Source organism: Podarcis tiliguerta (assembly GCF_965153285.1).
Source record: "Podarcis tiliguerta genome assembly, chromosome: 11".
Classification (NCBI taxonomy): Eukaryota; Metazoa; Chordata; class Lepidosauria; order Squamata; family Lacertidae; genus Podarcis; species Podarcis tiliguerta.
In genome coordinates this window covers 32,180,935-32,205,226 of record NC_139544.1, presented here as the reverse complement: position 1 = coordinate 32,205,226, position 24,292 = coordinate 32,180,935, and the positions used below count along the sequence as shown (strand labels likewise).

The 24,292-nt window shown below is 42.3% G+C and overlaps 1 protein-coding gene across 5 annotated transcripts in view; it reads left to right on the top strand.

Moving 5' to 3' along the window:
• VCAN (versican) overlaps nt 1–23,386 on the top strand; it is a 128,266-nt gene extending 104,880 nt beyond the window's left edge. For all 5 annotated transcript variants that reach the window (XM_083403559.1, XM_083403558.1, XM_083403556.1 and 2 more), the window contains 3 exons: nt 20,183–20,327; nt 21,316–21,498; nt 22,179–23,386. In XM_083403559.1, the coding sequence (XP_083259685.1) occupies nt 20,183–20,327; nt 21,316–21,498; nt 22,179–22,309 (459 nt within the window). In that variant the 3' untranslated portion in view covers nt 22,310–23,386. The remainder of the gene's footprint in view (nt 1–20,182; nt 20,328–21,315; nt 21,499–22,178) is intronic.
• The last annotated feature ends 906 nt before the right edge of the window (nt 23,387–24,292 follow it).

Here is a 24,292-nt window from a genome sequence, read left to right as displayed (position 1 = left end):
CTAGCAAACAACCAGCCTGATTTGCTACGGTATGATGTTCTTATTATTGTAATGTAGGGCAGGCAATAATAATGCCAAGGTAGTTTTGGATTTGAGCCCCGGTAAGTGTGACACTTCACGTGTTTGTACATAACTTTCCTTACTCCTGGTCCAGTCTTTCAAATTCCAGATCAAAACTTACCTCTCCCCTTAATCCTTTTGCCCTCAACCTCCAACTAAAATAAAGTGGCATATGCTTGAATTCATCCCATCTTAGCATTTGCTCACACTCTTTTCTACTGTTGCCCCACCCAGCTGAATTAGATTGCATGCCTGGGACAAAGACATGTCATTTGCTTGTATAATAGGGTGAAGTAAGAGAAATGGTGGTAGCTGTTTCCTTAGCAACTTAAAAATGTAGCTTATACACAACCATTGTATGGGCTTTATGCAAACGGCGGATAAACTGTGGCTCTCCAGATATTTCCAAACAAAGACTCCCATCAGCCCCAAACAGCACAGCAAATGACCAGAGATTATGGTGGCAGTTGTACTCCAGCAACTTCTGGAGGGCGTCAGGTTAGCTGTACCTCCTCTAGGCATTTACTTAAGCTAGGAGGGGTTCAGATTAGATCAGAGAGCCAGTGTGGTGTAGTGGTTAAGAGCGGTAGACTCGTAATCTGGGGAACCGGGTTCGTGTCTCCGCTCCTCCACATGCAGCTGCTGGGTGACCTTGGGCTAGTCACACTTCTTTGAAGTCTCTCAGCCCCACTCACCTCACAGAGTGTTTGTTGTGGGGGAGGAAGGGAAAGGAGAATGTGAGCCGCTTTGAGACTCCTTCGGGTAGTGATAAAGCGGGATATCAAATCCAAACTCTTCTTCTTCAACCTAAGGCCCATGGGCCACAAATGGCCCATGGGGGTCGTTTAACCGCCCTCGGAGCCAAGCTGCCTGCTCAGCAAGTCCGTGTGCGCTGTGCTAAACTGGTGCAGCGGGGTGCTAGGACTCGATTTCGCGGTGCTGGAAATCACGTCTGCGCAGACACAGAATGCCAGAAATCGCGAGTGTGTGTGTGTGTGTGATCTGGCGCATGGAGGGATCTCCACCCGGGCAAGGACAACCTTACCGACCCCTGGATTAGATCTTTCTCTAGTCCCTAGTTTCTATGAATCAACCTAAGTTTTAATAGCAACTTCTACTCTCAGCAGAAGTCCCAGCCCACTATTTACCTTCACAAACCACCAGAATATACCGCCCTTCATCACAAGAGTGGTTCACAAGATGAAAACACGAGACAAAAGCACAAATAAATAGTTAAAACAGAAACAAGGAATCAACAACTCCCCCTCCCACAAACACATTTAAAAGGCTGTGGAATCAGTCAGAGGCCTGGTTGAAGAAGAATGGGGGGTTTTTTTGGCTGGTGCCTGTAATAGATGTGCCAAGCAAACCTCCCCCTGGATGAGAGCATTCCACAAATGGGGAGCCACTGCAGAAAAGACCCGCCCTTGTGTTGCCCCCCTCCAGATCCCACGTGGAGAAGAGGCACACGAAGAAGGGCCTCAGATGATGAATGCAGAGTCCTGGTCACTTTGTATGGGGAGAGGCGGCCCTTGAGGTATTTCCGTGAGCTGCAAGCCCTGGATGAGTCAACATTTGCACTAACATTTCCTGTGCTCTCTGTTGGTGCCTTTAATACGCAGCTATTTCCTAGGAGAAATGGAGCATCTGGACCCCCTGAATACAAACCGCTGAGGCTCCTATAGTCCCAGCTGCATTGCACAGTCTGCCAACCTGCAGCTACAAGAATAGGCACCCAACGTCCCACACTGAAGTCCTTGCCTTGCATGCATTCTGCTTTGGAGACTGAAGTCTTCCATGTTCTGTTCTTTTCTAAGGGCTTAAATGGCATTGACGTGAATTTTTATTTTATCCTAACCCAAATTGCCGTGGTGGTGTGCATTTTCTCCGATACCTTGGTGTGGGAGGGGAAGCTTAAATCTGCTCTCCACCCCATATTGTGCTCCTTGGAACAATTCCTGCTTCGTGCCTGGTATTTAATTTTTTTAAAAGCTACAGCATGATTCCTGCCCCATGTAGCCAGGCCCTAACTGGGATGGTGTGGGACATTCTCCGATTGAATAGCGTGAACTGAAGTCGGTTCACTCTCCGACCTAAACGCAGATGCTTTGCAACAAAATACCGCATAAATTCAAAAGTAAAGCAAATAAAACTGCTGCTCACTCAGCTGCCCCTTTCTTTTTTAAAACAGGGTTTTGTTTCATCCAAGTCGAAATACCTTTTTTCCATATGAAATATATATATGATTTTTTAGCCTGTGGATTGTGCACAGATACTGGGGCTATGCTTACTATTTGCCTTCTGTTGTCAGGACTCCAGGAAAAGGTCTGGTCCTTGCATGACTTCTGACTATCACGCATGTCGGCTTCAGAAAGAAGTGACTGAAGAATCCGCCTTGATTGATTACCATTTAGAGTTTACCAGAGGGTTTGGGCGGCTTTGTGTGTGTGCATGTGTTTGAAGGACCCTTTTCTTTAAGAGCTGCTATTTGCTGCAGGTGACAGTGTAGAAAATGAAAAAGGGGAGCAACTCTTTCCTTCCCTTAATGTGCTATATTGCTGACATACTTTATTGCTGGAACAAATGTGCTTTATTGTGCCTTGAGGAGTAGTTTCTCTTGGCGTGTGGCAGCAGAGGGCCTGCTTCTCCCCAGGGCACCCTCCCACCCCCTTTTTTCTCATTCTTGGAAGCCTCACACATTCTGTCTGTATTGTGGGCTTGAATGGCCTTGTTCTCCACTTTCCATGTTTATCCCCCCCCCCCTTTCATGATTGAATGCATTCTAGCACTCCAAGAATTGTATTCGCAAGATCAGCCTGTCTTCAAGCTAGTCAGTATTAAACATGTGATAAACCTCAGGGTGGGAGAGCCAAGAATGGCATGGAACCAATCTTCAGACTCCAGGAAATGAAATCCTAATTCAGGCTTTTGAACAAACCCGAGTGTTAAATTTTTAGCTTCTTTTTTGAGAGGAGGAAAAGAAGGCATTTGATGAGCAGGATAAGGACATCTGCCAACAGACCTCTTTCCGACTGATCTCCATCCCATTTTTTTCTTCCTTTCTGTTAACCACTTCCCTCCACTTCTTTTCTTTAGAAACAATCAATAACGTTTATGCTTTTTCCAGCTTATACAAACAGGATTAAAGCCAGACTTAGCAGTGATTAGAGTAGTTCCACTGAAATCAATAGAACTTAATTCAGTCATTGCTAACATTAATGGATACCTTCTAAGCATGACCAGTATTTTATGCATCCCAAAGTGTTAAACAGCATGCCTCTGAATATCAGTTGCATGGAAATAACAGCAGAAGATGCTATTGCACTCAGGTCTTGCCGGGGTTTCCCACAGATGTATTGCTGGTCACTGTGGGAAACATGATCCTGGACTCGACTGATCTTCATTTTGATCCAGCAGGGCTCTTATTCATTTCTTGTGTAAACTTCCTGCCTTCCCAGCTCACTCAGCAAAAGGGAACTGGTCCCAACTTCCACTAGTTGCAATGAATATAATTTTAACCCGCCATCCTTCCACACACTACAATTCTACGATTCTGTGCATCCCTTTTTATTTAAAGGGATGGAGAAATGTTGTGCGAGAGTTTGGAGAGGAGGAAGGCAGGGGACTAGGGTATTTGAGAAGAAGCAAAGAAGTCTACCATTGGCAGGGTGTCAAGAGCTGAGACTACAGTGGTACCTTGGGTTAAGAACTTAATTTCCACGGGATAGCCGCTCAGGTGCCCGGAGCGGTGCACTCAGCCTGAAGTCAGGGGCGGAGTGAGCCACCCATGGCAGACATTCGGCGCGCCACCCGCCAGTGACTCCCAAGCCTCCCCCAAGCTGTCAAAATGAAGGGGGGAGGGGGGAATGCCGCTGGCTGTGGCTCAGGGTAGGTGATGAATGTCACCCCCCTCAGTGAGGGCACCCGGGGCGGTTTGCCCCCCCCCCACTCCTTTCTATGCCCCTGACTTGGAACCTTCTGCATGTAAAGTTGTATACAGTGGTACCTCGGGTTAAGTACTTAATTCGTTCCAGAGGTCCGTTCTTAACCTGAAACTGTTCTTAACCTGAAGCACCACTTTAGTTAATGGGGCCTCCCGCTGCTGCTGCTGCTGCGCCGCCATGCGATTTCTGTTCTCATACTGAAGCAAAGTTCTTAACCCGAGGTACTATTTCTGGGTTAGTGGAATCTGTAACATGAAGCGTCTGTAACCCGAGGTACCACTGTACATCTTATCTGCACATTTTGATACAGCTTTTTCCAACTTTCCAACTAATTAATGAACGTGCACTGTGTTTTGAGCTGAATTCTGACACAGGTTATAGAACTGAAAAGAGTAACAAGTTCAACTGATAGTTCATTGGTTGTTTTATTAAGCAATGACTTATTGTGTATTTTCCTGAAAAACTCTGCTATTCTATATACCAGAGTGGCTAACCTGCAACCCTCTAGATGTTGCTGGACTCTATTTCCCATCATCCCCAGCCAGCATAACCAGCAGTCAAGGCTGATGAGAGCTGGAATCCAACATTGAGTTCCACAGGTTAGCTATCCCTGCTATAGATAGGAGAGTGGTAGTACTTCCGGGGGTATGGACACGTTGTGCTCCTTCTGGGGTCGTTTGTCCACCTTTGGTCCCCACCTTGCACTCAGCTGTCACTTGTGGTTCCCAGAAGCTGTTAGCAATGTCACAGCAGCCACACCCTGGGAAACCAGTGCAGTGATGCCTAACAAACAAAAGAGGCTTCACTGTGGATTGTACCCATCTGGGATATCCAGTGTATGTCACTATGAGGCTCTCTGAAAGAATAATCCCACACTGGCCTAAAGGCACAACCTTGCTGATGCATCTAGTCAGTGCCTAGATGGGTGATAGCTTTGAAACTGCCTGTACACTTTCTTGGGCTCCATGATGGAAGAAAAGCAGAAAATAACGTATATTTTAAAATGTGGGATATGGAAGTGTAATTAGTAGGCAAGACAGACAGATAAATGAATGAATATATCCAACACAGAGTTCTGAAATAAATTATGAATTGGCACAATTAAATATTTTCAGCTGCTGTCAGCTTTGTCTTCAGAAATTCTCTTCTGTCACTTCTGCTTTTGTTTTTCTCCTTTTCCTGGTTTCTTCTTCTTCTTCATAGGAACAGAACATTTTAATGGGAAACTACCATGGCAAATTATAGAATGTGCTTTGGGGTTGCTTCAGTGCATATCTTTTTCATGAAGTTATTGAGGAAGTCCTCAGCTTTCTCATTCTGTCCATGTAAGGCAATTTGTTTGGCAAGAACTGGCAATATATATTTTTAGAATTGAATTGTGTTTTATAGGATTGGAGGAAACAGATTATCTAGTCCAGCTGTTTTTGAAGTCCAAGGATTCTCCATCATAAAGCTTTGCTCCAACTGGTTAAACTGGGAAGGGCAAATGAGCAGAGGGAGAAAGCCCCAGGGTGGTAACATTTTTTTGGGGGGGGGGTGTACCTGAGCTCAAGAACAATCACCTAGCACTTTTGTTCCAAACCATTCAATATTTAATTTCCAGCTGTAGTGATATCTTTTGTCTCATGTGGAGAAGCATATCTTATTTTCAAATCTAAGAAGAAAAATAAATTTTGGTTGAAATAATTTGTTTCTTGACCAAAAAAATCATTTTTTTCCATTTTTTGAACCTTAAAGAAAATAAAAATATAAATTAAATGAAATTTTTAACAGGTATTTTTGTATAGTTGGTGGCTATAGCTTATTTAAAAACTACAGCTTGTAAATGTTTGATCATTGCTAGAGTCTAGGGAATTGCACACAGAATCACAAATTTACAAAACATAATCATAGAATGATAGAATTGTAGAGTTAGAAGGGACCTCGAGGAATCTCAGCTAAAGCATCAATGACAGTTCGCCATCCAACCTATGCTTAAAAATCTCCAAGGGAGTCCATTCTATTGTCGAACAGCTCTTACTGTCAGAAATTTCTTTCTGATGTTTAGTCAGAATCTTGTAACTTGAATCCATTGGTTCGGGTCCTATCCACTGGATCAGAAGGAAACAAGCTTGCTCCATCTTCTATGTGACTGCCCTTTAGATATCTGAAGATGGTTACCATATCTCCTCTCAGTCTCCTCTTACCCAGGCCAAACATGCACAGCTCCCTCAACCGTTCCTCATCAGGCTTGGTTTCCAGATCTTGATCATCTTGGTTGCCCTTCTCTTCTACCCAATTTAATCTTCTACCCATTTTTAAATAAGGAGTTACCTGGGGGGAATCTGCAATGTTCCAGAGATCAGTAGATGTTCATATACAAGTTTGTAAGACTTGCTACATATGTTCTCTGAGGGCATGGTTCCTATTAAAAAAAAGCTTCCACCTGAAATTCCCATTGGACTTGAGAGAAGACTTCTTTGAATCAGGAGAAACTAGTTGCCCGCTGAAATACAGTAGAGTTTTCATTTCAATAACTTCATTGAATGGCAACTTTTCACTCTTTTGCCCAGTAGTACAGTCTTTGCACAATGCCTTTGTACAAGTAAGGATCAACTGCTATATTGTTAACTGAATACTTCATCAATCAATGTGTTAGACGAGAAGTGTAATTAAGAATCAAGGGTCTACCTGTTCATTTTCAGAATTCTTGGGTTACTTTTTCCCATGGAAATTATCAGCTGTTGGCAATTTACCAGAATTAACAACTGTAAAAATACCAGACTTGTGCACTGCATTTTTTTTTCATACCCTGACTGGAATGCATATGAAGTTAACAAAAATAATTCCAGTAAGTGGAGTAAGCTTCTAATCCATGAGGACTCATTGACAAGCAAAGCTTTGCAGGGAAAAATGCTTAGGTCATTGCAGAGCCAACCACGAGCTGTCACACTGGAATCATTCTTCATGGACCAAACAAAATTGCTTTCATGCATTTCACCAGTAATACCTCAAGTTTTTCAAAAGCTTAAAAAAAAAGTTTGGGAAAACCACCCAAGAATAAAAAGGAGAGAGAGAGGGAGAGAAATGCAGCTCCTAGTATCTTGCACCCTGGAGGTGTCTGGAATTCAGGAGGGCTTCCCATATAATCATAGCTCTCTCTGTAGGTTTCATGCTTAGCGTTAAAGGAGCTTTATTAAAATTGCCGCAAGAGTTGCATATGAACTGAACTGAACTTCACGAACAAAAGCAAGTTAAGACTTCTTACCAATGTAAAGGCATAATTTGTTGCAGCTCTCGACTCAAGCACTTTTGAAAAGAATTTCAGGTCTCAGGTTTAATACCTGGTGTCCCCAGATATTCCCATAGGCATCTGGTTTGTCCACTAAGAGAACAGAATGCTAGACTGGGCGAGACTTTGGTTTGAGCCAGAAGGACTACTCTTACGTTCTTATGGAAAGCTCACAAGCAGATCCAACTTGGACTCTCTTGTAGCCTGATTCGCCTTGCTCCAGGTTTTGTAGCAATAATAGCTTTGTGCAAAGTCTAGACATAATATACTAGACATACCATGGTTTGTTCTAACCATAGTTCAGAAGCCCCACATTACGGTGTGACCTTCCAGCTGTAAAATATGCAAAGTGTTGCTTAGAGCTGCTTGTCTAGTGTTTCCCATCTGCTCAGTACTCAGCTTCAGAGCTGAGACTTGGCTTAGTGCTATGCGTGAGCCAACCCATTAAAGCTAGGGTTGTCATATTTCCAAAATTGAAAATCTGAACACAAAAGTTGATTATTATTATTATTAAAATAATTTTTATTTATATACATTTCAGTAGTTTAACCATAGTTCTAACATTTCAAACCTCGACTTCCTCCTCTTTCTGTGGTTCCTTAAATTTATTTTATCATTTACTGCATATTCTAACTTAACTTATTCTTTTATTCATCTATTTTGATTATATATTCTTTTGAAACTGCGGATTATTACAATAATCTTGCCAATGTCTTTATCTCTGGACATAAAAGTTGTTCAGGAGCTTTTTTTTAGTTTTGCCCAAAGTTGTTGATCTCTCCCCTCCCCCCCATTTTTTTCTTTGCAAAATTTATTTTTAAGCAATTTTGCCAAAATCTGTGCTTCCTATGATGGCAGCCCTAATTAAAGCAAGTCATTATTTGCCTATACAGTGGTACCTCAGGTTACATACACTTCAAGTTACAGACACTTCAGGTTATAGACGCTTCAGGTTACAGACTCCGCTAACACCGAAATAGTACCTCAGGTTAAGAAATTTGCTTCAGGATGAGAACAGAAATCCCAAGGCGGCGGCAGCAGGAGGCCCCATTAGCTAAAGTTGTGCTTCAGGTTAAGAACAGTTTCAGGTTAAGAACAGACCTCTGGAACGAATTAAGTACTTAACCTGAGGTACCATTGTACAAGCCATGGTGCCATGTGAAATCTGAACTACAAAAGGATTTGACCATGGGTTCTTCACATTTCAGTCCTGTTGGATTTCCTGGGGTTTCCTTAGAAGCACATGGGAATTTTATGATTCAAGTCTTGACAAGCCTGGGTTGCTGCCCAAACTGGGGGGAAAGCCTTTATCATATAAACACAGGGGCATCTGTTGATCAAACAATTCCTGTCTCTAAGGTTTGAGTTCCTAAAGTTCTGCTGCTTCCCCCTTTTAATTACTTGAATTCTTTAAAAGAAAAAGAAGAAAAAGATATGCACATGCCGTGAGTAAATAGCCCCCTTCAGATATCATTAGGAGGTGTTTAAAAACCTTGTAGGGAAATTGCATTTCAAATAATTCAATTAGATTGGCGAGTGCCAACTTTGATATCAGCAAAGCCTAACCATGTAAACAGAAAAAAAGCAGGTATTGTTTTTGGCACATTTTCCACTGAACTTGGATGGTTACCATTTTGCTATTCGGGACCTTTGCAAGCAGGCGAAGCTGTAAAGGAGTCCACTGGAACCATTCATGTTATGGATTAACTACTTACAGCTACTCGGGGTTGTGCGCTGGGCCTCTTTCTCACAGGGGGGAGTTATTCATATCCTTTGGAAAACGCTGCTGATAATTAGTACTTTGTATGGCAGTGAGCTCACTCACATTACACAAGATTAGTGCTTTATTAAACGAGCAGACTGGTCTCTGCAGCCAGATTGTGTCTCACCCCTGGCTTGCTGGCAGCAAGGAAACAGGCGCATTGCCACTTTAAAACTGTCCAGAGACCTATGCTCATTTCGCTTCCCTTCCATGCAGACACATTTCACATGTTTATAATATGGGTTTTCAGGATGCCAATGGGAAGAGGCAATGTTGCAACAAAAGGAAACAGAAGTTCTTTATGCGAAAAGAACAAAGCATTTTCTTTCTTTCTTTCTTTCTTTCTTTCTTTCTTTCTTTCTTTCTTTCTTCAGTTTTACCCTACACAAATCTGTGCCTGTGCCCCTTTCAGAGAGAGTATAAAGGAAGGTGGGGAAGGGAGAGAGACTGTGAGCCTTCCATGGAAGAAAGTTGCCTGGGAGAGTTAAATAAAACAAACAACCCCCGCTTGAGAGTGCTGCAGGCAGACTGCAGACAAAAAGCCTGTTGTGCCAAAGACCCCCGGGACCCTCGAATAAAAGGATTTTAAAACTTAGCAAATATTTTCATTTTTGGTTGGTACGGCTTCAATTTAAGATACCCATTTGACCTACTCTGAGGAAGAGGAGGGGGAAGCCTGCCACTATAATTACTTGAAATATATTGTTTGGTGACAAAATCGTGTTTATTTTGCTCAAACTAGTAAAGAGGCCACTCACACAGGCATGTGTTTGTATTTTTTGCTTAGTGAAACAAGGTAGCCCATTACCTTCAAGCAGCATATATATGGGCGTTTTGCTTTGTTTTTTAATCTTTCGGCTGGAACAAATGAATCTTAGAAGGCAGAAGCAGATTTAGCTTGGAAGTGTTCCTCTTTTCTAGAAATGTCCCTGATTTAGAGAAGGCGTCCCGGTTTCTTATTTGACTCCAGAATGTCCCACTTTCCCTTAGGATGTACCTATTTTCATTGGATAAATGTTCAAGGCCTTAGTTTTAACATCCTCAGTTCTTCAAAGACTCAGACTAATATACCTCAGTGACTGCATCTCCCAATACCAGCTGCATGCTTCAAATCCAACCTTGCCATGTGAGCCAATAATATGTGCTGTGAAAAACAGGCCTTTGTGGTGGTTGTCCTGAGACTGTGAAGTGTTCTTGCTTTCCTTGGCCTCTTCCTGTTTTTTTGGAAAGGCTGCAAGGTGCTGCTTTTATGATTGTCATTTTGTACAACTGGATTTTTTAAAAATTGTTAATTATGTTTTTGCAAAGCTAACTGAATTGTCTGCTGTTTCTCATGTTATAGTTGTGACAAGTTGGAAAAGTCATGTTATAGTTGTGACAAGTTGGAAAAGCCATTTTAATCATAGAGACCCATAGAGTGTGTAGGATGGATAGATAGGCAGGCTGTTTCTTCATTGTCTGACAGGGCTGGCCCAAGATATTTTGCTGCCTGGGGCAAAAAGCAAGGTGGCACCCCATCCCATTCAATGTACAGAAGCTGACTGGAGTGGCCGTCAAACCTTTCAACACTTGTGACGGGAGGGCACCCTCCACCATATCCATAACAGTGGGCAGCAGCTGGCCTTAGGGAGTGGAGAGCAGGCTGTGTGGGACACACAGATCTGTCACTCAGCACCTTGTAGCCACTGCCTGCTCCCCTGTATTTTCCACCTAAAGTGGCTGCCTCCCTTTGTCTAATGGTAGGGTGGGTCCTGTTGCCTGTTGTGATACTATGGCACAAATGTCTGAAATGGGAATTTTTGAGTGTAGTCTTCAGTGATGAATGGTTTGTTGTTGTTTTTTGTAAACTGCTGATGTAACAAAACCAGTTGCTTGAATCTGCATTTTATTAAGACTTGCTCTGCAAACCCAGTTCCTCTCTTTGTTCTTCCTTCTTGTTTCCTCTCCCAGCTAAAGACACCATACCATTAAGCACACGAAGCTCACAGAAGGCAATGGGAAGATTGTGATTGATTTCCTTGGTATTTGTGCTGAGCACTAAAGGAATCACATCTTTCCGGTGTATTAAAGCTCTTAACCTCCTTTAATCAAGGACATTTATTATCCTGGTTCAGCAACGAGTAAACAGCTCCATCTAGTGGGGATTTTCCATGACGCTGAATAAGCATTTACACTGAGCTGATTTTCGGCGGAAAATAGCTTTAAATCTCCAAATGATTGCTCCCCAATAGCAAAATACAAATTCAGAGCATTTTATTTTATTTTTTTACATAAGGCACTTTTTTATACCAGGAAATTATTGCGAGACATGTGGAAAACATATCTCGGAAGATATATGTGCCGAGAGATCCACAGGCTTAAAATTTGGCATGCAGTCAGAAATTTAATAGTATCCCACATCCTAATAAGTCATGTTAGGCCCTTTCATATGGAGAATTCTCAGGTGTCTGGTGTGCAAAACTTAGTCTACCTGAGGTACACAAGTAATATTTACCCTAGTCCAATCAGCAGACTCCAGTAGGAGGGAGCTAATAAGATTTTATGTGGGTGGCACATCCAAAGTACAGACTTGTATAACTTTTTGTCTGTCGTGCATTAAAGTATGCAGATCTGCTTTCTCTTATTCTTTTACTCAGAGTGGCACGTTTAACCATGCAACTAGATTAGGTCTATCCTCGCCGGATTCATTGCAGCCTCTTGGGGAATTCCAATGATACATTTGTCTTTTCCCACCTCTGTGTGTGAATATCGGCAGCACACATAAGTTCATCAATGGTAGCTGTTGGGATGGGAGAATCTCTTCCTTCTGTTCTGTGCAACATCTCCACCTTTATTCAGAAGGGAAAGGTGGAGTTTGCACACTTTTTCAAGTTTGGTTACACTGTACAAACACATGACTCCTAAGCACACTGTTTTTGTGTGTGCTTACGATTTTTGAATGTACATAATAACATGTGAAGGAGACAAACACATCTGTCAAACTGGTACACTTAGGCATTGATCTTAAACACCAGGCTTGGGGAACTAGTGGCTCTCCAGCTCTTGTTGGACTTCATATCCCATCAGCCCAACCAGGGATGGGAAGGCCACAGATTCCCTACCCCTGTGATGCAAACTTAGTGGGAAGCAGGCCCCACTGAAGACACTGCGACCTATTTCTGGGTTGACGAGTCTCTTGACTCTCTTATCATTGCACCTATATAGTACATGTTGATAAAAATGTTTGTAGCTTGCATACTTTAGGTGTGCATTTAAAAACTGTGTTTGTTTTTGCTGCATCTGCCCATTTGCCATGGGCAAAGTGCAGTGTTACACTAATTAGAAGCTGCCTTCAGTGGAACTAAAGCCATGATTAGTTCATTATGAATCAGCTCAGTCTGAACTTACTGAACTAAGGGCACCCTTGACAGGTCGACTTGCAGACAACCCAGCTGTTCATGTGGGCAATGGAAGGACTTTGTTGTTGTTTAGTCGTTTAGTCGTGTCTGACACTTCGTGACCCCATGGACCAGAGCACGCCAGGCACTCCTGTCTTCCACTGCCTCCCGCTCATGCTGGTAGCTTCGAGAACACTGTCCAACCATCTCGTTCTCTGTCGCCCCCTTCTCCTTGTGCCCTCCATCTTTCCCAACATCAGGGTCTTTTCCAGGGAGTCTTCTCTTCTCATGAGGTGGCCAAAGTATTGGGGTCTCAGCTTCAGGATGTGTCCTTCCAGTGAACACTCAAAGCTGATTTCCTTAAGAATGGATAGGTTTGATCTTCTTGCAGTCCATGGGACTCTCAAGAGTCTACTCCAGCACCATAATGCAAAAGCATCAATTCTTCGGTGATCAGCCTTCTTTATGGTCCAGCTCTCACTTCCGTACATCACTACTGGGAAAACCATAGCTTTAACTATATGGACCTTTGTTGGCAAGGTGATGTCTCTGCTTTTTAAGATGCTGTTTGTCATTGCTTTTCTCCCAAGAAGCAGACGTCTTTTAATTTCGTGGCTGCTGTCACCATCTGCAGTGATCATGGAGCCCAAGAAAGTAAAATCTCTCACTGCCTCCATTTCTTCCCCTTCTATTTGCCAGGAAGTGATGGGACCAGTGGCCATGATCTTCGTTTTTTTGATGTTGAGCTTCAAACCATATTTTGCGCTCTCCTCTTTCACCCTCTTTAAGAGGTTCTTTAATTCCTCCTCACTTTCTGCCATCAAGGTTGTGTCATCTGCATATCTGAGGTTGTTGATATTTCTTCCGGCAGTCTTAATTCTGGCTAGGGATTCATCCAGCCCAGCCTTTCGCATGATGAATTCTGCCTATAAGTTAAATAAGCAGGGAGACAATATACAGCCTTGCCGTACTCCTTTCCCAGTTTTGAACCAATCAGTTGTTCCATATCCAGTTCTAACTGTAGCTTCTTGTCCCACGTAGAGATTTCTCAGGAGACAGATGAGGTGATCAGGCACTCCCATTTCTTTAAGAACTTGCCATAGTTTGCTGTGGTCGACACAGTCAAAGGCTTTTGCAGGAAGGACTTTACTTGAAGCTAAATAAACTTCAGAAGAAATTTACCCGTGTAGGAAGCACACTTTCTAGATAAAAACCTGAAAGGTCTTATCTGTCTCAGTGGAAGAGTTTTTTCCCTAATAGATAGGAGGGATTATGGGAAAGACAACACTAGTTAATGAAGGTTTCCGGTGTTCAATTTTAAAGCACTCACTGATAAATGTTAGGCTTATTTTGCTTTGCTTTGAAGGTGTCCTTGGCTTCTTGGGTTTTATGAAAAGCTTGTAACATTCCCCCTGCCCACATAGACAAAAAATTCCAGGGGATAGTGGAAGGAAGAGAAAGAAAACCTCAGTTCTCTTAAGGAAGCATTTAAAGAAGCTGAAAATTAAATGACTGACTTACTTAATTTTGGGACTTGTTTATTAGAAAGAGCCACATACTTGATATTGGATGCTCATTGGTTTCTCACACAACGGTCAAGTAATTATGCTTTCTGCATTGGCAGTTGATTTAGTCACGGTTCATTACACTCTGTCCCATTGACTGCTCTGGAATGTGAAATCCCAACTATTGATCCCAGGCACTTGGCGGGGATTTCAGAGATAAAAGGGATAGCTGTTATCATTCAGTATCTATTGCATTGCTTAGATACTGTTCAGGACAGATTCACCTTGACAACATTCAAACAACTGAAGAGCCATGAGAATTACTTATTGGTTACCCAAGTAACTAAGCTGCTATAAAGCTAGAATAGGTTAGGATATATGCAAAAGATTTCAAGAAAGAAAAGCTAGAGTTGTGTATTTTGGATGTGCGTCGTGAATGAATGACAAAAGTTAGCAAGCAGCTAACAAAATCAGTTGTTGTTTTTATCTTGTTTTGTCTAAATGCAGTTTCAAGAAAGGATTTCTGTATCTCTTGTAGCATGGAGCAGTATAATTTAACTGAAACTTAAATGTTAGATACCATAGAAATGGGTAGCAGTAGGAACACAGTCCTATAGCTAATAATGAATGACCACACTATATACTTTCTCTGAAAGAATGATAAATTATTGGAAAGTGGTGCTTAGTTGGCAATGCAGAAGGCAGCTTAAATATCCTGTAATGAATCTCACCAAGAAAGATCTATGAGAAATCCAGCATGGGATTATAGTTTGGATGTCAGATTAGGACTGGGGAGTCATAGATTTAAGTCTATCCTCAACCATAAAATTAATTTAGTGACCCTGGCCCAGTTAATGTTCCTCAGCCTAACCTACTTTACAGGGTTGTTTGAAAAATATGGGTAGCATGCACCATCTTAAATGAGGAATTCTCCCAAAATGGGGTTGCCTCTTCTATGCTGGTGCCTTCTACAACACATCTGCATCATCTAAAAAACAAAGACAGTGTGCTTTTGGCTTCAGAACTCTTGTTCAATTAACTTGCAAATTCAATGTATTGATGAACTATTTAATTAATTAAAGCTTGTAAACAAATCAACTTCGAGAGAAGCCCCTGTTGGTGAAGCAACCACAATCCATTGCTTTGTTCTTTTCTTTTGGGGAGGCCCAGAGGTCGAGCAAAGTGTGATCTTCCCTCCAACCAATGACAATGTGCTGCCATAGGATCGTGCCATTTCTGCATGTATTGGGAAATGGGCTTTGAACATGGTGCTTCCATGCCCGCTCCCCATTTTACCCAGCTTCCCTTCCCTTTAGCAGGATTCCCCAACAACAGCATCTGTCATCTAAGGCAGCTGCTTCCATCAGCCTAATGGAAGGGCCGGCCGTGCAGCCAATTGCTTTTCAGGAAATGGGGTACAGGAGAGCATGGGTTCAAATGGATGTCAAAGCTGGGAAGTACCAAAAATCTGTTGAGAACATCTAACCATCTAGCTCAGCATCCTGGGCTATGCTGGTTTTGCTTCGGCATATGCTTCCCTGTTTTATCTTTACCTGTGCTTTCCACCAGTTTTCCAGAGACTAATATTAAGAGAAGTGATCTGTAATTTCCATGATCCTTTTTCCCCTCCACCCCCCCTTTTTTTTAAAAAAAGGTGTTACATTGGCTACTTTCCAGTCCTCAATTATGGAAGCTGATCTTAGGGACAAATTGTATATACTTGTTAGAAGATTGGCAACGTCACATTTCAGTTCTCATCTGTTGACACTTGTATGTGAGGATCACTCCCGTAAAATCTCTGTGCATTTTGTTCCATATTCTTGATGCCCTGTATATATCCCCCAGCAGCACCGCTCTGCACACACAGAACATATCGCCACATGCCATTGTATCTCTGGAAGCTTGCTGTTGTACCTGGATCATCCTTGGGTTGATTTAAGTACAAAAGCGAGATTTTTAGCTGATGGCTTCATTCATCTATTAAAGCATAACACTTTATTTCTTCATTTATACAAAGATGTAACTTAGCTGGAAAGTAACTGGGAAAGGGGTATTGTTTTTTTATCCGCCTGTTCATTTGGCTGGCTAAGCTTCAAAAATATAAGACATTGTTCTGTGCCAAAACTGGAAATGAAACATTCTGTTTCTCTTCCATGTGTTGTTTGAAAAATACAGAAATAGAATAAAATAGAAAGTACATGGAGCACAAACCACAGCAATGTTGCCTGCATGAGCCCTGTTGAAATTAGTTGATGGAAATCAGTTGAAAGCTTCTGCACAAGACACTTCCATGAATATACCAGGAGAAGCTCCCATGAAACGATGTCCGTTTTCACCTAAATCTATTAAAAGATATATCTGGATCATGTTCCCATTAGCAGCCTTGCTCATGTATCAGTAAACTGATACTGTGGTTGCCGAAATCCCAACCCTTAAAGTCTTGCGGCAGATTGTAGTTGTGGAGCTTAGTGAAAGATTGAGGTCCTTTCTTCTCATCAGAAAGTTAATTTATCTACTATTATTTTCCATCCTACTAGGGAGCGGTAGTACCTCGGGGGGGGGGGGGAGGGATATTGTACTGCTTCTGGGGTAGTTTGCTTACCTTTGGTCCCCACCCTGCACTCAGCTCTCACCTGTGGCTCCTAAAAGCTGTTAGCAAGTGACAGCGGACACACCACAGGAAACTGTTTCGACTGGCTGGCTAAACCAGGTGAGGGTAGCCGATGGGTCTCAATCCTCAGTGAGTTAGAGACTTTCCCTGCATGCCAAGACAGGCTCCAACAGTCATGAAGACACTTTCTGCACATGCTGTAGAGGGATGTGAGAGGCAGATGGGGCTCATCAACCTGGGAAGGTAGCCCCTCTTGGAGGACATAGGAGCCAAGTCTTAGGGGCTGAAGTCCCTTCACCCCACCCATAAAATATTTAAGGGGGCTTGGGCCTCCCAAAGTTTATGGGCATTGTCATTCAAACGGTGCATGTGTGCTGTGTGATAGGATCAATTATGCAGGGCAGGGCTTACCTGGGCCACCCCAATTTGGTACCTCTCCAGGTGGTACCACTGGAGAAGGAAAATGCTGAAGCTAAACCTCCACTGCCTTGCGGGAGATCTTTGGGAGAAGAAAAGGAACATGAGCAAACCCTACACAAATGCAGAGCTGGATGGGGCCTTGTACGCCTCCTTCCAAAAATTCCTGCAGCCAAGCTGACACCAAACATATTGCTCTGTTTTCTTTGGACCACAACAATGAGGCCAAAAAAGAGGTCTTGTTGTCTGGGCAGCCCAGAACCTCCATACACACTGCAGGGCACCCAGGAGAGGTCACTTCAGTATTGCTAATGCAGTAGTTGGACTTCAGCCCCAGAGGTGTACTTGATTATCTCTGGAGACAGGCGAATGCCAACAACAACAAGCACGTGATGCCACACAGGTAGAGGCAAAATATAAAGCTTGCCTTGATCATATGAGCTGTATATGGGGTTTGCAGCCTGTTGTTGTTGAGAATTGTTGAGCTATAGTTCTCTCCATGCCTGGTCACTGGCCATGTTAGTTGGGACTGATGGGAGTTGGGAGTCCAACAACAACTGGAGGGCCACAGTTGCCTCACCAGAGCCATCTGAGCACCATCTGCACTGGGATCTTCCAATAACTGGTCTGCATCAGTTAAACCTGACTTCCACCCATATTTGTAAAAGGAAGAATCAAGCCCCCAATGCACTTGTCTTGTGCCATGTTTTAATGCGGGCCGAGGGAACCGTTTCTGAAGGCTTATCTCCCCATCAGTGATGCTTGCCTAAATAAGGAAATGGAAAAGTTCAATATGTGTAGCATGGAGAGTTAAGAAAGCATTTCAGGAGTCTGGAACCTCCTCTGTTAAGTGGTTCTGGCATTAGTAAAAAGCAGCATGAGGGTCAGAAAGCCAAAGTAAATGTGCGCAGTGATGATATCAGCTGTGAGGCAACAGCACGTTAGGGCTGGGGATGTGGTGCAATCTTGCAAAATCCATTCCATGGGACTGAAGGGCTTTGCCAGCAGCATATGAAAGCCAGGGCTCACGGCTGTTATTGCAGGCCCTTGATGTAAAGGCTCTTGAATCTTTGTTGGCTGGAATGTAACGTCTTGAAATCCCAGGGCTGCCATTTCTGCCAGGAGTTGACCACCAGCATCCCCTACTAGCATATGGAAACTAAAATGAATGTTCAGCTATTGGAGGAAAAGGTGTTACTTAGAGGTTTGGCTACGGAGTGACTGAAGTCACTTAGTAGTTTTGGATGAGGTTTGCAAAATAAGCCCTGACTCTTGCAGTTATATTCAGAGTTTTGCACCTGGTTAGAAAGCAAGTCAGTTCATTGCTTGGGATAGAGTTGGAGATACCCTGAGGGAGTCTGTTCTGCTGTCAAGCAGCTCTTGCTGTCAGAAAGTTCTTCCTGATGTTTAGTTGGAATCTCCCAGAAGACCAATGTGTATTATACCATGATACCAGGCAAGAATGATCAATGCATAGTTTCATCCTATGCATATTTACATAGGAAGAAAAGACGCTGTAGTTCAGAGGGTCTTACTCACAGATAAGTAAGCATAAGACTGTAGCCCTAGCCTTATGGCAATTAAAATGTTTTATAGCCTGGCACAGACATAACTTTTAATGCAGCCCAATTTAGAAGTCTACAGTTCACTTGCCTGTATACATAAAAAGCCATTATTGACATACTGGAGGAAATACGACACTACAATACTATACAGTATTCAAAATACTATATTCCGCTTTTCCACAGCCAGGATAATTAAGCACCACTTTTGTGTGGTGCATTAACTTTATTAGTAAAATGTTCTCAGAAAGACATTATGTTTGGATTACTAGATAAAGAATTAAAGGAAAACAATTTGTACTTTTTATAAGCATGTAAGTGGACCAGCTCCAAGAAGTCAGCACTGAGATTAAATAAAAGCACTTGTGAACTGTGCCATTATGACCATTTAAGGGACAGAGTGACTGGTACATGCCAGGTATTTATGAGGATTCTTGCTCTTCTAGAAACTTATTTTTATCCACCATTAATTTCTACTTGAAATGAAAATTTTGTAGCACCACAGAGAAAAGCTAAGAAGATTTCAAGTATTCTCCCTCTCTTTTCCTGATTACTCATATATCTGTATCTGTACGCAAGACAAAGAATAGTACAATGTAGTACTTATTCTGCCGTAGTCCTATTTATTCAGATAAAGAGTTTTGAAACGTTGTTATTGTTTAGTCATTTAGTCGTGTCCAACTCTTCATGATCCCATGGACCAGAGCGCACCAGGCACTCCTGTCTTCCACTGCCTCCCGCAGTTTGGTCAAACTCATGCTGGTAGCTTCAAGAACACTGTCCAACAATCTCGTCCTCTGTCGTCCCCTTCTCCTTGTGCCCTCAAACTTTCCCAATATGTTTTGAATATGTTTTGAAACATATTCTAATGCTATGCATTACAGAAATGAAAAAGGGATATCTTGGCAAGGCAAGCATTTTCTCTCTCTGGGCTATTTGAGAAACAAGACACAAGGCTGTAGTAGTGCATACTGGATAGTACAGAATGTCCACATGGCAATCTCTGATAGGTGCTTCCTTGTTAGACTCTTGACGGGGTGAGCTCCCATTGCTCTGTCCCAGCTCCTGTCAACCTAGCAGTTCAAAAGCACACCAGTGCAAGTAGATAAATAGGGACCACTGCAACAGGAAAGCAAACGGTGTTTCCATGCGCTCTGGTTTCTGTCATGGTGTCCCATTGCACCAGAAGCAGTTTAGTCATGCTGACCACATGATCCAGAAAGCTGTCTGTGGACAAACACTGTCCACTGAAAGTGAGATGAGTACCACAACCCCATAGTCGTCTTTGACTGGACCTCACTGTCTGGGGTCCCTTACCTTTACCTTACTGTATTTAATGTACACATTTTTTAAAAAAAATCAAACAAGAGCTATGGTACTTGGGGAAGGATAATTAGTGGAATAGCAATGGGTGGAGAACCCTTCCCCATTTACTGTGATCCTGATGAAAATCAGCCCCCTGAAGTTGCTATTTGCATTGGGAGGGAACACTTTATTGACTTCAGGGGAAAATTTCTTCCCAGTGCAGATAGCAGCTTCAGAGGACAGGTTTTCCTTGGGACTACGAGGAGGAAGGAAATATTTACATTTCATTGGTCCTTAACTTAGCAAGCCCTGCTTGAATTCAATTTCTTTTAAACCATGCTTCTGGTATTTTTCTTTATCTTCTTCAGCAATATGAAAACTGGAGACCAAACCAGCCAGACAGTTTCTTTTCTTCTGGAGAAGACTGTGTTGTTATAATCTGGCATGAGAATGGCCAGTGGAACGATGTACCATGCAACTACCATCTCACCTACACTTGCAAGAAAGGAACAGGTAAGGATTTTCAGACCAGGGTCACAGATTGCCGCATGAAATACACAAGAAGTGCAGGCTTGTGAACTTACACATGCAAGTCATAATGTCTGAAGACGAGCATATTTCATTGCAGGCCGAGCTATGTTAGTGCTGCAGAAATCAGTGCTGGCTGTGTTATTGAAACTGGCTGCATGCCATTATTAAAAATGTGCTGAAACAAATGAATGCACTCTAAGTAGAATTCTTCATCCCTACTTTAGCTTTCTTGTAATTTTATGTTTCAGCTGTGTAAGAGAAAAATGTAATGACATATGACTGCCATCCTAACTCCACTTATTTTAATTCAGCACTGAATTCAATAGGCTTTATTTTTGAGTAGATGTGGTTAGGATTGTGTTGTTCCACTTGTGAGATCCTTCAAAGAGCAGAGTTCCTTCTCATGGGGCTTTGGTCCCAAGGCTCCCTCATATGAGCAAAAATGCCTATATGCAAAGTACTCCCTTGGAACTGCCCCCCCCCCGAGCAACCCTAGTTTTCTGGAGCTGGCGCGCCTTGCCCCCCAAATCAGACAAAGCACTTAAAAGCTCTTTCATGCTGGGTAACCCAGGCAGACCTGGCATGAAAAGAGCTTTTAACCTCTGTGCCTTGATTGTGGGGCAAGGCCGTCGAAGCATGCTGGTTCTAGGATGCTCTCACGACATCTCAGGTCGTTGATGTTATTGATGTTCCCGTGAGATTTCACATGAGCCCTCCTAGCCTTCCTCCAATGTTATAAGCTTCTAGTGACTATTTAGGAAAGATTGAAAATTGTTGTAATCAAATTAAGTTATGCTTCCAATTGACTAATTTAGTTTTTAAAAATGAAGGCTATGGGTCCCCTTTCATCAAACTCTCTAAAAATGACTGAGAACCCAGTCTGAATAGTGGGCTTTTTGGAGAGAGAAGGGAGTTCTGTCCGAGGTGGTGTGGAAGAAAACTGACAATAAGTCTGAATTTGTACTTTTAGTTGCCTGTGGCCAGCCACCAGTTGTAGAAAACGCAAAGACTTTTGGGAAGATGAAGCCTCGTTATGAAATAAACTCCTTGATCAGATACCACTGCAAAGATGGTTTTATCCAGCGCCATGTTCCAATCATCCGGTGCCAAGGGAATGGACGATGGGATTTGCCTAAAATTACCTGCATGAATCGTGAGTTGCCTATGCAAAGGGATTTGTGATTGCCAAGGTTCAGGCTAGACCCTCACCAGTCTGTCAAATGTCTTTGCATGGAGGAGGAGAGACCATTCCCTGGCCCAACACACCTCTCCACTCTGCCCTGTAAATAGTGTTATTTACTGCAGGTGTTCCATACAGTGTATGACCATTCTGATGCTCATTTTATCCCATCATCTTATTTTTATGATGTGGGAGAATTGTGCCAATTGGACATCTGCACAATTGGATTTCCAGACAGAGAGCCTGAATTGCATGTGACTCTAGGATGGTTCACAGGTTACCCTGAATACAGTACAAGCCATCTTTGCACTTGTACAAACATTTGTGTGAAAGAGTATACACTTGTTCATATGAAGAGCTCTGCTGTTATGTAGGCAGGTACACAGACTGTACACTTGCTGAACAACACACATACAGTACTGTATGAGTGTGTAGCTCAACTATTTGTGCTCCCAGTTTCACAGACTGTACCCTCGTTGAATGTAATGTGTGAACACCCATGCCCTCTTCTCCACCACACAAAGACTCTACGCTGGTCAGGAAATGTCCGAACCTGAGTTGTGTGTCTAACACAGTGCATCTCTTCATCATGCTTCTAGTTTTGCTGGCATGCTTACAACATTTTCCTTCTTTTCTTTCTCTTTTGTTTCCAGCATCCTCATTCCAAAGGACTTACTCTAAGAAATATTATTATAAACATTCTTCACCAGGAAAGGGAAACTCATTAAATTCATCAAAACATTTTCATCGTTGGATCAGGACATGGCAGGATTCAAGGCGCTGAACGCACTCTGGCAAAAGCGGGACGTTCTCCATGCCAGCCAAAGTCCTAACTTAACTGTGCCTTTTTAAAAATCAATTATAGGAGTATTACCAAGCATTTTTATTTTTTTTGAAAACTTAAGGACCTCAGAACTCTCAGCACACATCTGTGATTGCTACAAATGCAAAATTGAAAAGGGAGACATTGCCAGCCATCTATAGCATGTTAATGTTCATATGTCATTGATGAGGGAACATTAGAGTCCCTGTCCCAGCGTCCTATAATAATTAAAACTCTTCCATTTTAGCACCAATGATAATGTAAATAAGATGATTTAATGGTGTTTTAATGTGTGTTACGTTAAAAGAACAGCAACCCTGTATATACAATGAAATGTCACACTAAGTTCAAGTTTATTTATGGCTATTTGGCCTCAGAGGTCTTTAATCATTTTTTGTTTGTTTGTTTGTCTTGAGGTACTTCATCAGGCTGAAAATAATTTTAAATTGCAGTCTGCTCTCTCTTTTCTTTTTGTAACCATGGGAGAAAACGGCTGTTGCAATGGCTGAAGATGAGCAAAGTAGCAGAGGAACGCTGCTCTTTCCCAGCAGAGGTCCATAGAGAACTGTGTGATGAAACCCTACACATAAGGAGCACAGCAAGCAGGAACAACCCTGAACAATGGACTGCAATGCGGAACTTGACTTCCGTCCTTTTCAGCATTGGCACTGATTGAAAAGGGACTTGCCTGGAGGACTTTTTTAAAAAAATGACAAGGAGGGCCTGTAGGAATAACAATAATAATAATAACAATAATAAGTGCTAATACAATAAATCTCAACCAGGGCCACTTTTTTTTTTAACGATGACTTTTACAACACTAACCGTGGGTCTACATTACAGCTCTCTGCATTTTAAGATGGAGATACGATAGACCTACAACTTTTGTTGTACAAAAAAACCCGAACAAACGAAAAGGTAAATAATTTTGTATATATAAATATATATAACCATTTTTAATCCTTTTATAAAGTAATGAATGTTTGTGTATGAATGCTGCAGCTGTGAAGCGTACCTAAATAAATGAAGTAAGCCATACTGATATAATTTATTGGATGTTCTTTTTATCTTGAAATAGCTTGGTAGCTTGTTTTCAGCCTCCAAGCTCATCCTGATGCATTTGGGAGAACTAGAGTTGGCTTCAAATGTTTTTGACTTGACTTGAGAGAATATATCTATATCTATATAATAAATGGGATCATGAGTGAGAGCTGTGTGACTTGTAAGCAATCAATACCTTGACTTGTGAATAATCCCTGTGTTCCTAGAACTATTGTAGATTTTTCTGCCTAACAGGCCTAGTATAAGGAGGGGATATGTCTCCTTAGCTCTTCTCGATTCATCTTCCATGGCCAGGTTGGGTACACTAATTGCAGAAAGTGGTACTTTCAAGGGCTAGGCTGGGTTGGTACTTTCAAGGGCTAGAAGTATCTTATCTCCAGGTCCATGCCATGCCTGGGGAGCAAGGGTGTGTCTTCCCTCTCCACACTTCTGGTATGCCTTCCTCATCTCCAAAGTTGCCACTGCCCACACAAAAGTGTGACATTCTAATCTGGCCTTGTGCATCAAGTCTAACACAGGACAATTTCCGAATTTTATCTGGGATATTGACCACACAAAAATGGGTCTGCTCTGCATGAATGCCTGGTGATATCAGAGATGCAGTATAGGCATTCCAGTAGTATGCAGAGGGACGTAATGTACGCTCTCTGTCTCAGGCACAAATGGTGGATCTTTGAACAAGTATGGTCCTATCTGGCCCAAAAGAATCCCCCCAGCTGCAATATTCTGTTTTTAGCTTTGTTGAGAAGAAAAGATCTGAAATATTCTGTCCAAAAACGTATTAAAGAAGAAAAATATTCTAGTTGTATCAGTACATGTGAAGTTTGTAAGTAGAAGGTAACATTAATCAGTAAGGGCTAGCTGATAGACTGACCTCTTCAT